This window comes from Elephas maximus, chromosome 1 (genome assembly GCF_024166365.1).
Source record: "Elephas maximus indicus isolate mEleMax1 chromosome 1, mEleMax1 primary haplotype, whole genome shotgun sequence".
Taxonomy (NCBI): domain Eukaryota; kingdom Metazoa; phylum Chordata; class Mammalia; order Proboscidea; family Elephantidae; genus Elephas; species Elephas maximus.
The window spans coordinates 145,919,472-145,931,328 of NC_064819.1; the positions used below are offsets into that span (position 1 = coordinate 145,919,472).

Consider the following 11,857-nt stretch of genomic DNA (forward strand, 5'->3'; position numbering starts at 1 on the left):
CTTGGTCTAAGTACAGGTTCCTCATGAGCACGATTAAGTGTTATGGAATTCCCAATTTTTCCCAATGTTATCCACAATTTGTTATGATCCACATAGTTGAATGCCTTTGCATAGTCAATAAAATACAGGTAAACATCCATCTGGTATTCTCTGCTTTCAGCGATGATCTATCTGACATCAGCAATGAGATCCCTCATTCCATGCCCTCTTCTGAATCAAGCTTGAATTTCTGGCAGTCCCCTGTCAACGTGCTGCTGCAACTACTTTTGAATGATCATCAGCAGAATTTTACTTGTGTATGATATTAATGATATTGTTCAATAACTTCTGCATTCTGTTAAATCACCTTTCTTTGGACTAGGCATAAATATGGATCTCCTCCATTTGGTTGGCCAGGTAGCTTTCTTCCAGATTTCTAGTCACAGACAAGTGAGCACTTCCATTACTACATGTGTACTGCTGCATAGTATGACAGTCTGACAAACACATGACAGATAATTGCCTGGCATATAACAAGCACTCAGAAAGTATTTGTTCTAAATACTTTACAAATAGTATACCATTTAATACACACAACCTTATGACTGGTATACCACTTAATCCATACAACATTATGATTAGTTTATCATTTAATCCACACAACCTTAGGATTCTATAAATTCTTCCATTTACAACTGGGAAAATTAAAATAAGTTCTTCCAGAATAGTGATGTAAGTAAACCCCCAAAATAAAAGAACAATGGTATAGTAACAGGATAAAACAGGACCCTACAAGCATGAACAGTCTTTGCTAGCCATGAATCCTGTTATGGAATCCAGGAGCCAGAGAAAAGCTACGTAAGATATGCTGTCTCTACCCCAGCTTTTTGTAGATGCCAAGTTTCTGCTAAGGTTTTATATCTTTGGCAATTGGGAAGTGACAATGTGAATGTATTTTTTTATGTATACATACAACTTATTTTGGTACTTAAATTTAAAAAATTTATAAAGTTTTTATCAAATGCAAATACATTTAAAATGTGCATGTATGTCTCTTCCTACCAATCTTTAATACCTGAAGTGCTACAGGTGACAGCAAAAGTGAGACTGACATGCAGACTCCTATCACTGTAGCCCTTCTAATTAAAGAAGTGTTGGAAGGCCAAAGGAAAGAATGATGTGCTGAGTATACCCCGACAGCTTACAACATGAGAATACTGAGCAGGCAAAAGAGGTTTTTGTGGGTAAGTATCACCAATCAGTAGGGCTCTGATGATAATAAATGCTAGTCGAGCCAAGGGCAAGGTGGTCCGTGGCATGATTTCCTGGCTTCTCTTAGACAAGACAGTGAGGGTAACTGAGGACCCCTAAAGGGAAATGAAACACCAAAGGGAGCGAAGGTCCAAAGTTCAGGTCGGACTGAAACTATCTCAAATTGAAGCTCCAAATCCTGACACTTAAATGGCAACCTCCATGACAACAGAAAACCCAAGAACCTTCTCAAGTTCTGAAGGACTGGCAATCATCCAACTGTACGGAGACTGAAGGTAGGAAACGGTAAGAGCAGAGCTGATAAGTGCTATAATTTTTATTAACCTAACTTTCCCTATAAAAGAGATTATTAAAAGGGAATTAAATAGATACCAAAAGGTTTTAGATATAAGCATAGTTAACAGTACTATTAATACACTTAGGATAAGCTTTTTCTTTACTTACCCTCCCTGGGGTGGGGGGAGGGGGAGGTTACTATTATTATCTTCATTTTATAGATGAAAACTGAGGTTTAAGATTTAATAACTTGTCTAAGATGACTCAGTAAACAGTAGACCTATGTAGTTTAGCTCCAATAAAGGATTTTTTACTATTAATATATAATGCAAATTACTATGATTAGTAAATGTTACTAGATAAAGATTATTACATAAGCAATATTTTAAAAATCAAAATATGACAACAAGTTCCTTGATGACAGGAACCGTTTTGTTCTTCTTTGGGTCCTCCACAAACCATTCCAAATGCCTACCCAAAATAAGGTTGTTAAATTTAAATCTCATAACTAATAGTCCCTGGAGAAGGACATCATGCTTGGCAGAGAACAGGGTCAGCGGAAAAGAGGGAGACCCTCAACAAGGTGGACTGACACAGTGGCTGCAACAATGAGCTCAAGCATACCAACGACTGTAAGGATGGCGCAGGACTGGGCAGTGTTTTGTTCTGCTGTGCATAGGGTCGCTAGGAGTTGGAACCGACTCAACGGCACCTAACAACAACAACAACAATTCCTCAGTAAAATTACATTGTGGTTTATCTGAAAATATTTCATTATGTGGCTATTTAGTATAAGATTTATGCTAATTCTAATTTTTTTTTTTTAAGAACTAGCCAAACATGAAATGAACACATTAATCAAATCACAGAACGTCTTTTGATGTTCAATAACTAGTACCCTTTCAAAGTAGTTAATAATATAATTATTTAGAAGCCATATATTTTTTTAATATTAACATACCCAGTACTAACTAAATGATAAAATGTCTGGGATTTGCTTTAAAACAATATGGGATGAAGGAAGCAAGTAGGAGTACCAAAAACCCAAACCAAACTCATTGCAGTCAAGTCGATTCCAACTCATAGCGACCCTACAGGACAGAATAGAACTGTACCATAGAGTTTCCATGGAGCACCTGGTAGATTTGAACTGCAGACCTTTTGGTTAGCAGCCACAGGTCTTAACCACTGTGCCACCAGGGTTTCCACTGGGAATATACATAACATAAAATGGACCAATAGTGCATTATATAAAAAAAACAAACCCAGTGATTATATATTGTTAACTTTTGTATATGTTTAAAATTATGTACCGTAAAAGGTTCAAATAAAAAGTATATATAGGATTTTAATTCCAAAGATGAATTGCAATAGTAAAAGATACCAAATAAGTGATTAATAGGAAACTCAAATCCTTTTTGGAAAATAAGTGGGCTGTAAGAAAAAAATTAAGAAAAACATTCCTGACAAAAAAAAAAAAACAAAACCCGTTGCCATCGGCTCATAGGGACCCTACAGAATAGAGCAGAACTGCCCCATAGTGTTCCAAGGAGTGGCTGGTGGATTAGAACTGCCGGCCTTTTAGTTAGCAGCCAAGCTCTTAACCAAGGCCAGATGGTTTTAATTAAACAAATGAACTTACCTTCAACAGAGACCAAACACAGTCAATATGTCCATAAAAAATGCTTCTGTGCAAAGCTGTCCATCCTGACTCCTTGTCTTTCACCAAGGGATCCACTCCTTTCTCAATAAGCCAATCTAACACTCCTTTCTTTCCACAGGAGGAAACCAGGTGCAGGGCATTCCTGCCAAAGGCATCCTTGATAGTTGTAGCATTGTAACAGTAACTAGACAGAAAAGCTTTAATCTGGCCTTCATTCCCCTTTGTTATCACAGAAAGGATGTCCAAAGCGTGCTGCAGGGATCGACACTTTGATGTGCAGTCAGGCATAGAAGAATTCATCCTAATATTTTTTATACTGCTTACTTCTTCAAAATAGTCAAGTCTTATTTAAAAAAAATGAAAATGCCAGGACACAAAGGTGCTGTTCAAGATGAATTATAGAGAATAAATGGTCTTTTTAGGATTATAATTTAAATCCTCACGGCAACAGTATAAAACAGTATCTTTGTATAATTTATTTTGGCACTTAAATTAAAAATAGTTCTATTAAAAGTTTATATCAAAAAAAATTTTTTTTAACTTTCCAGTTTATAAATTATTCTTAGAGTCAAGCACCAAGGGGGAGTGAGGAGGGGAACTCCCCCTCCACACTGTCTGATCCTTTTAAATATCCATAATTGCAAGGGTGACCTATAAAGGAAAGAGAAAGGGAGAGAAGAGATAAAGTAACGCAGGTATCCATCTCATAAAGAAAAAAACTCCAGTAACCAGTTTTATATATAACATCATAATTTTATTCTAGTATTCTTTTTTCAAAATGCATACAAATACCCACTTCCACAAAATGCTTGATGTTCCAGCTTTCCCAAACATTGATTCCCTCAAAAACCATCTCTCATTCTCAAGTCCTTTACAACTACCTCCATAGTTAACCGCCCTTAACGCCTATCTTAAAAAAAAAAAAAAAGGATCAACTTTTCACCTTCCTATCTATGGCAGCTGTATCGACATCAGACATGCTTACCTCCAATCTTATGTTTAAGGTTAATCTGTGTCTGTACTCTGGAGACAACCTCTTTCCAGAACCTTCATTCCTTCTCTCCTGTATTTTCACAGTCTACTAGCTATGTCCCAGCAAGTTATAAACACACTTAAATCTACTATCTTTATAAGAATCCCATCCCAAAGCTTTGCCCCCAAAACTACATCATCACCATCACCATCACAACAGTAGTAACCAACACTGTCATCATTTATTTAGTTTTTACAAGTGCCAAGCAGGGTGCTAACACTGTCCTATCTGCGTGGAAAGTCATTCCCCATCAGAGATGATACAAAGGATATTAAAACAACTCAGTTGCTACCTAGAAAAAAAAATTAGGGGATATTTACTTTATACTTTACACCAACATAAATTCCAGATGGCTCAAAGACAAACAAAAATTGAAACCGTAAAACCACTAGACGAAAACAGGAGTTTTTTTCAATAACTGCCAAGTATGGGGAAAAAAAAAAACCTGTTGCCGTGAGTGGACTCTAACTCATAGCGACCTTATAGGACAGAGTAAAACTGCCACATAGGGTTTCCAAGGAGCGCCTGGTGGATTCGAACTGCTGACCTTTTGGTTAGCAGCCGTAGCTCTTAACTGCTACACCACCAGGGTTTCCACAAGTAGGAAAGGTCTTCCTAAATACAAAATGAGATCTAAAAGCTTTAAGATAATAAATTCAACAGAGTTTAAAGCTACATCAAAAAATTAATGACAAAAAAGGAAGAAAACCTACCTTAATACAGTCTCTACAAATCAATGAGACCAATAGAAAAAAGTCAAAAAATATGATCACATTCATTCAGAAAAGAGAAATTTAAATACATTTTTTAAAAAAAGGTTTATCTCACTCAAAAGAAATGCACATTAAAACTATAACGACATACAATTGTTTTAATCTATTAGGACGAAAAAGATCCAAAAGGTTGATATTACATGTGTTGACAGGGTTACAGGGAAATACAAACTCTCATCCGTTGCTGGTGAGAATATACTAAACTGGTACAAGCTCTATGGAAAGCAATTTAGTAATATACATCAAAATGTAAAATGCACATGCATTCTGACCCAAACAATTTTACTTGTAGGAATTTATCCTATAGTTATCCATGCAGGAGATCTGGGTTCAGTTCCTGGCCGAGGCATCTTATGCACTGCCACCACCCACCTGTAAGTGGAGGCTGGCAAGTTGCTATGATGCTGAACAAGCTTCAGCGGAGCTTCCAGATGAAGATGAACTAGGAAGAAGGGCTGGAGATCTACTATACTTTCCAAATATCAGCTCAGTGAAAATTCTATGGACCGTGATCTTGTACTGGTGTGAAATGGCATATGTACAAGAACATCCATTCATTACGTTGTTATTTGAAACAGTAAATCCACGAAATAACCTAACTAGTTAAATAAATTATGGTATGTCCACGAAATGGATACTTTTCAGCTATCAAAAGGAATGAAGCAGTTATAAACGTTCTGATATGAAATAATCTGTAAAACTTTAAATGAGATACACAGTATAACACCATTTGTGAGAAAACTAAAACGTATGTACATGTTTATGCTGGAATCTGCATGGAAGATGTCTAGAAGAATACACAATAAAATGGTTAACAGTGGTTGCTCTGAAGAAGGGCACCTATGGTTAGACAGGGGGTGTAAGATTGACTTCTTTTTAATATGAAACCTTTTTGAATGTTATATCAAAAACAAATTTCTTAAAAAATAAATAAATGCTAATGTATTGATTAGAGAGGCGACAGGAAAATGTAGAAAGCTCATACAGCTTTTATCATATATGTGCCTCTAGCTTCCTTTTTTCCAATATCCTACGTGTCAGCTTTGCCCCATTCAATCTGGAGAAACAAAGTATCATTTGTCAGCTAGCTGGTAAAACTACTATTCTTCAATTTCTCCAAATCTTATTGGAAAATATGTTAGAAATTTTATATCAAGAATGGACTGCTTTACACTAAGCATTTCATCATCTTTGTATTTATTGTCTTTGCTTTATCTCTGTCAGTATTTTTGTACTCTGGATTTCAAATTAGTAGTCAATCTACTCATTATATCCAGCTTTTAAAGCTTTTATAGTAAAAATTCTATGTAAATTTTCTTCTTCAAGGTATCAAATTACTGTATAAAACCCAAACCAAACTCACTGCCATCAAGGTGACTTCAACTCATTAGTGACCCTATAGGACTGAGCAGAACTGACCCACAGGGTTTCCAAGGTGCAGCTGGTGGATTTGAACTGCTGACCTTTTGGTTAACAGCCAAGCTCTGTGCTACCAGGCTCCAACAAATTACCATATATACCTAAATTTCCTAAATATTTTTTCTCCATTTTATTTTTAAAATACATACTTTGTATATGGCATAAAGAGTAACTCTACTTCCCAGAAACAGAGAAAAACAGGCTCTTTTGAGGGACACACATGAGTCTACTGTATGTAACGGAGGACACTTCCATGCATCAGACACAAAGACGAAACACTCCAGATCTGCATTTTCCACTCCCATTTCCAACCACACTAAGAGCAGAAGTCTGAAACTAGCTAGTTTTCTATTCTCAACTATTGTAGTTTCCCCATCTGGAATGAGAACATAAAACTAGATGATTACTAATCCTTTTTAGTTCCAGGTCTAGTCTACACATTTTTATATTTTCAAACAGTCCTTACAAAATCATCCTATCTTTAAAGTGTTGATTTGAACAAAAAAAAGTGTCTGGTAGTTGATACCAGAGAAAAAGTCAACAAAACTTCAAGTAGTTTAAAATGTTAAAACTGGAAAACATGATACTTGAGAAAATAGCCACACGTGGTTAATTTCATTCTTTTCAGGCTCTAAGGAACCCTGGTGGCACCGTGGTTAAGTGCTCAGCTGCTAACTGAAAGTTTGGTGGTTCGAACTCACCAGCCACTCCACAGGAGAAAGATGCGGCAGTCTGCTCCCCTAAAGATTAAAGCCTAGGAAACCCTGTGGGGCAGTTCTACTCTGTCCTGTAGTATTGCTAGGAGTCAGAATCCACTCAAGGGCAATGGGTTTGGTTTGGGTTTTTTGAGGCTTTAAAATCATGCCATCTCTGTATTTTCAGTGTTTGCATGACAACTAAAAGAGATTACTTATTGACAAGTCATTAAAGCTCTACATGAAAGAATTAAGACACAACAGAAGAGAATCCCTCATTTGTTACTATAAAAACATTCAAAGCATAAAAAGAACATTAAATATAAAAGTCATACCATATTACCACATACAGAGAGATGCACACACAGAATACTATAAACATAAATATGGAAGTGATTAAGAGCTAGGGTTTCTTAGAGCACAATGAATCTGGATTCAAATCTAATAACTCTGTCTATTACTAGCTATGTAACTCTAAAATTTACATAATCTTTTCAAACCCTCATTTCTTCATCTGAAAATGAAGATAATGCCACCAGCCCCATAGGGTTACCACAATCATAAATGAGACAGATAATACATGTAAAAGAGCACTGTGGTTTAGTGATAAAATACTTGTCTTCCATGCAGGAGATCCAGGTTCAGTTCCTGGCCAGTGCATCTCCTGCACAGCCACCACTCATCTGTCAGTGGAGGCTTATGAATTGCTATAATGCTGGACAAGTTTCAGTGGAGTTTCCAGATTAAGAAGCAGCCCTAATGGTGCAGTGGTTAAGTGCTCATCTGTTAACCAAAAACAAACTAGGAAGAAAGGCCTGGCAATCTACTGCTGAAAATCAGCTAATGAAAACCCTATGGATCACAACAATCGGATTCACAACCAATCATGGGGATGGCACAGGACCAGGTACTTGGAGAACTACAGCTAAAAAAAAAAAAATTTTAGCTATAGGCAATTATTCAAGTTTGAAGACTGAACGACCACAAGCATTTTAGCCGATCGAAGTTGAGCCCTCAACAAGAGCTCAAAATCCTTCTGTTTATCCTTGACTAAGAGCTCAGCTATCTTCCTAAAACACAAATCTGATTGTGTTATTCACTGACACGTCCAACACCAAAATGAACTAATACCTATGTCTCATGTGCTAAGAATAGCCTTGTGACCTCAGGAAAAAGATCTGTTAAGCCTGGATACTATGTAGCATTCAAAGTTCTGAATTAAGAACACCTGAGCTAGGAAGCTACACTAACCAGTTAAGAAACCTTGAGCACATCACTTATTTCTCTAAGCTTCACTTGTATTATTTGTAAAAAGAGGATAACAGCTGTTTATCTCCTGAGATGCTCTGAAAATTAAATGAGACAATTCATTCATATGGTAAACACTCAACAAAAATTAAAAAAAAAAAAAATTAAGGGGGGGGCAAAAAAAAGGAGGGGGTCATATTAATTCACAGGTCAGAAAATGACCTAACTATACTGGAGTCTTCTGCTTGGAATGCTTCTCACTGGAATCTTTACAAGGCTGCCACTCTCCCATGGCTTACAAACACAATAGCTATCATCTTTTGAACTTTCATACGGACAAGCATGTACTTACTTAAATTAATTCATTTAATCTTCATTTCAGTCTGCCCCGTAAAGCTAATTAGTCTTATGTTACAACGAGAAAATTGATGTGAAAGTGGCCAATTCAGTACTAACGGGGGAAGTGGTATTTCAGTGATAGAAATCTCACCTTCCATATGGGAGAGATCCAGGTTTGATTCCAGGCCAGTTCACCTCATAGCATAGTAGAAAAAGGTACCCTTATTTGCAGTCATAAGAATCAGATTCCTATCTAAAACCTTGAACAAGTCCCTTAATTTTTTCATGCTAAATATCTTTACCTACAATGACAATAATTTGTCTTTTAAGTATACACATTGTCTACCCATAAAGATTTTAAGCTCCTTAAGGGGGCAGGAAGGGGAAAATGCCATACTTAATATTTCTCACAAACCATAACATGTATTTGACATGTTTTTTTTTTTTAAGAGCTCTTTAAATCCAAAATACCTTCCCTATAAACTTGTACCTATATTAAATTAAAATTACTGTTACAGGCTACAAATTACAGTGACTCATAATCAAAAAAATGTTTTAAAAAAACCTCTGCAAACCCTAAAAATAGTGTACTTAACAGTTTTAAAACATAAGCACTTACTGCTTCAGGAATTTAATAATTTAGCTTTAGCAATATACTTTATTTAATGCTTTATCAAATATTCTTGTTAGAAGAGTTAGAAACTTCAGTTCAATGCTTTATCAGTGCAATACTCAGTTTTACAATAAAGAAAATGCCCAAATTTTAGCGGCAGGCCCATCTCTGGATGTAGCAAAGAATTATTCCCCTATTTATTATAGGAAACGATGTTAATTTACATGTCATTTATGATACATTAATTTTAATGTCATTTATAATAATTAACGAAGTAATACTGAACTCCTTTACGTAGTAGGTATATATTCATTTGTGGTTTACTGAACTTCATGGTCCAGAAGCACAATAAGGGTTTAAAATATAATAAATTCTTTAAACAGAATTTAGCATACGGAAAGCCCTAAATGCAAGTTAAAGTAAGTTTTTAATAACGGAATAGTCTTTTTTTTATTATTTCCTGAAATAATTTTTGATTTGACTAAAGTTTCTGCAAATATTTGTAATATAATTCTTTCAAAAAAAAAAAAAAACTCTTTCTGCCCTCACCTGCCTTAGATCAGTTTCAAAAACAAGTGAAAATCAAGGAATTCAAAACAGAAAAGGGAGTGAAATCAAGCAGTGGCTATGTAAGCACAGAGATTTGCATAGTACAGGCACAGAAACACTATCATTCATAAAACTCACATCCTTTCAGTATTAATGATAAATATCGAGTTTCAAATGCCTTACGTCAAAGCATAAGGAAAAAAGAATCCCGTCTCGCAAACACACTTGAAGTTTCCTGTGCGTTTCAATTTTGGAAAGCAAGTCACTCTTTTTGAGCCAGATAGTTCTGCCTGATAAAAGAAAAGGCCTCTATTCTGTCTCCCCCACTCCGTCCCCCACGCCCCCCTCAAAAAAAAAAAACAAACACCGTCCCTTTTCACACACTACTAATTCATATTTCAAAGTTTACGACGTGCTTCCCCCAACAGAGTCAGTATCCCTAAAGTGGACTAAAACCATGTGACCCCGCACCCGCAAAGGGGGTAAGAGGATGGATGGGCGCCTCCGGGAATGGCTTCAAATCCAAAGCTCGAGGAGAAGTGACACCGGACAACTACCAGAAACTAGCCATTTCAACATGCCTGGAGGCAACATGCCTGGAGGCGTGTCTGGCAGGACGGCAACGTAACACGTCGACAGAACAGGCCATTCATTAGCTAAGGGAGGCGGCTGCAGCGGCCAAGACCACCCGGCCTGCCCCGTGCCGACTCGCGAGAAGCCCTGCAGCCTCTGCGCCGCAGGATGCCCACGCCGTGACCCACTCGCGCCACTGCCATCCACGGTCACCCGCATCCTCTGGAAGGTTACTACTCTCCCATGGCCCCTGTGGTGAATGGGACGCAGTCGCTAAAGCACGCTCCACACTGTTCCGGCCGGGCCGAACCCTCCCTCACCAGTCGCTAGATGAAACTGCGCCGCTGGTCTCCGCGGGGTGGGCACACAGCTGCGCAGGGACTCATCCTCAGTGAAAGCAACAGGGAAGACTGAAAAGCGCCAGGGGGCCAGTCCCCAGAGCCGGCTCTGCTGCGGAGGCGGCTGCAACTACAGCCACGGCTACAAGAACCTAGAAAGGGGGCAGGGACGGGGGGCCCGAAGCGGGCGGTACTCAAGAATAAGACGGGCGTTGATTGGCTGGGGTTCGTGTATGCCTCTTGAGGATTGGCTGGTGCCTGCCCAGAAGGCCTCGCGTGGCAGCATGTAAGCTGTGGCCTTTCGCTGGCACTCCAAAGGCACTTGACCCTGCCGGCATTGGGGCTGCCGCTGGAGTCTCGACGCCAGCAGCCAGGGTCCTTTTCAGTGTCTCCGGTCGCATCAGGAGACCAGGAAAGGAGGATAAACCTGGGGTCGGGAAGACAGAGGGAGACCTGATCGGATGCCTTGGGCGCGCGATCACTGATGCAGCAGAAACCAAAAGCGTAGGCATTTTCGACTAGAAAGTTCCCTCCCGTCGCCCTAGCAGTGGGGTCACTGGAAAAACAAAGGCATCCTTTCTCCGAGCCGCAGCCTTGCCCCTCCCTGGATCAGTATATTATACACCCCCGGGAGTCACTTCCTTAATCAGAAGGCGTCACTGCTTTCTTTGATCGCCACCATGGGACGAGTGCCGACCTGGTCACGCCACTCAGTGCCTGACGCCAGGCTTGCACTATCTCTTCCTTCCCCCTCTTTAACTCTTCATCTACCGGCCATTTTAAAAGTGGTCAAGTGAAAAAAATTAGGAAAGAAAGTAGACTAATCAATACTAGGTTACCAAAAGGGAAACATACTGCTACTGAATGCCTAATACAGTAGACACTTAGCAAATGTTTAAGGAGTGGTGTGTGACTCAACATACAACACTAGGAGTCAGGAGTTGATTTTACAGCTCTGCCACGTTGTTAGTCGGACAAGTCACTTGTCTTTCTGATGTATAAAACGAAGGAGTTGGACTAGAAGTCTTCTTAGGGCGCGTTCGGCGCTACTCTTGTTTTTTTGGTAGCCTTCGTGTTGGTGGGTAAG

General features: G+C 38.6%; 1 protein-coding gene across 3 annotated transcripts in view; it reads right to left on the reverse strand.

The window, feature by feature from the left end:
- IBTK (inhibitor of Bruton tyrosine kinase) overlaps positions 1-10,950 on the reverse strand; it is a 97,503-nt gene extending 86,553 nt beyond the window's left edge. For all 3 annotated transcript variants that reach the window (XR_007518694.1, XM_049896254.1, XM_049896243.1), the window contains exons 1-2: positions 10,753-10,950; positions 3,170-3,841 (exon numbers count right to left, since the gene is read on the reverse strand). Coding sequence is in view for 2 of the 3 variants with exons in the window: in XM_049896254.1 (XP_049752211.1) it covers positions 3,170-3,490 (321 nt within the window). In the remaining variant the exon portion in view is untranslated. The remainder of the gene's footprint in view (positions 1-3,169; positions 3,842-10,752) is intronic.
- Positions 10,951-11,857: the final 907 nt, after the last annotated feature.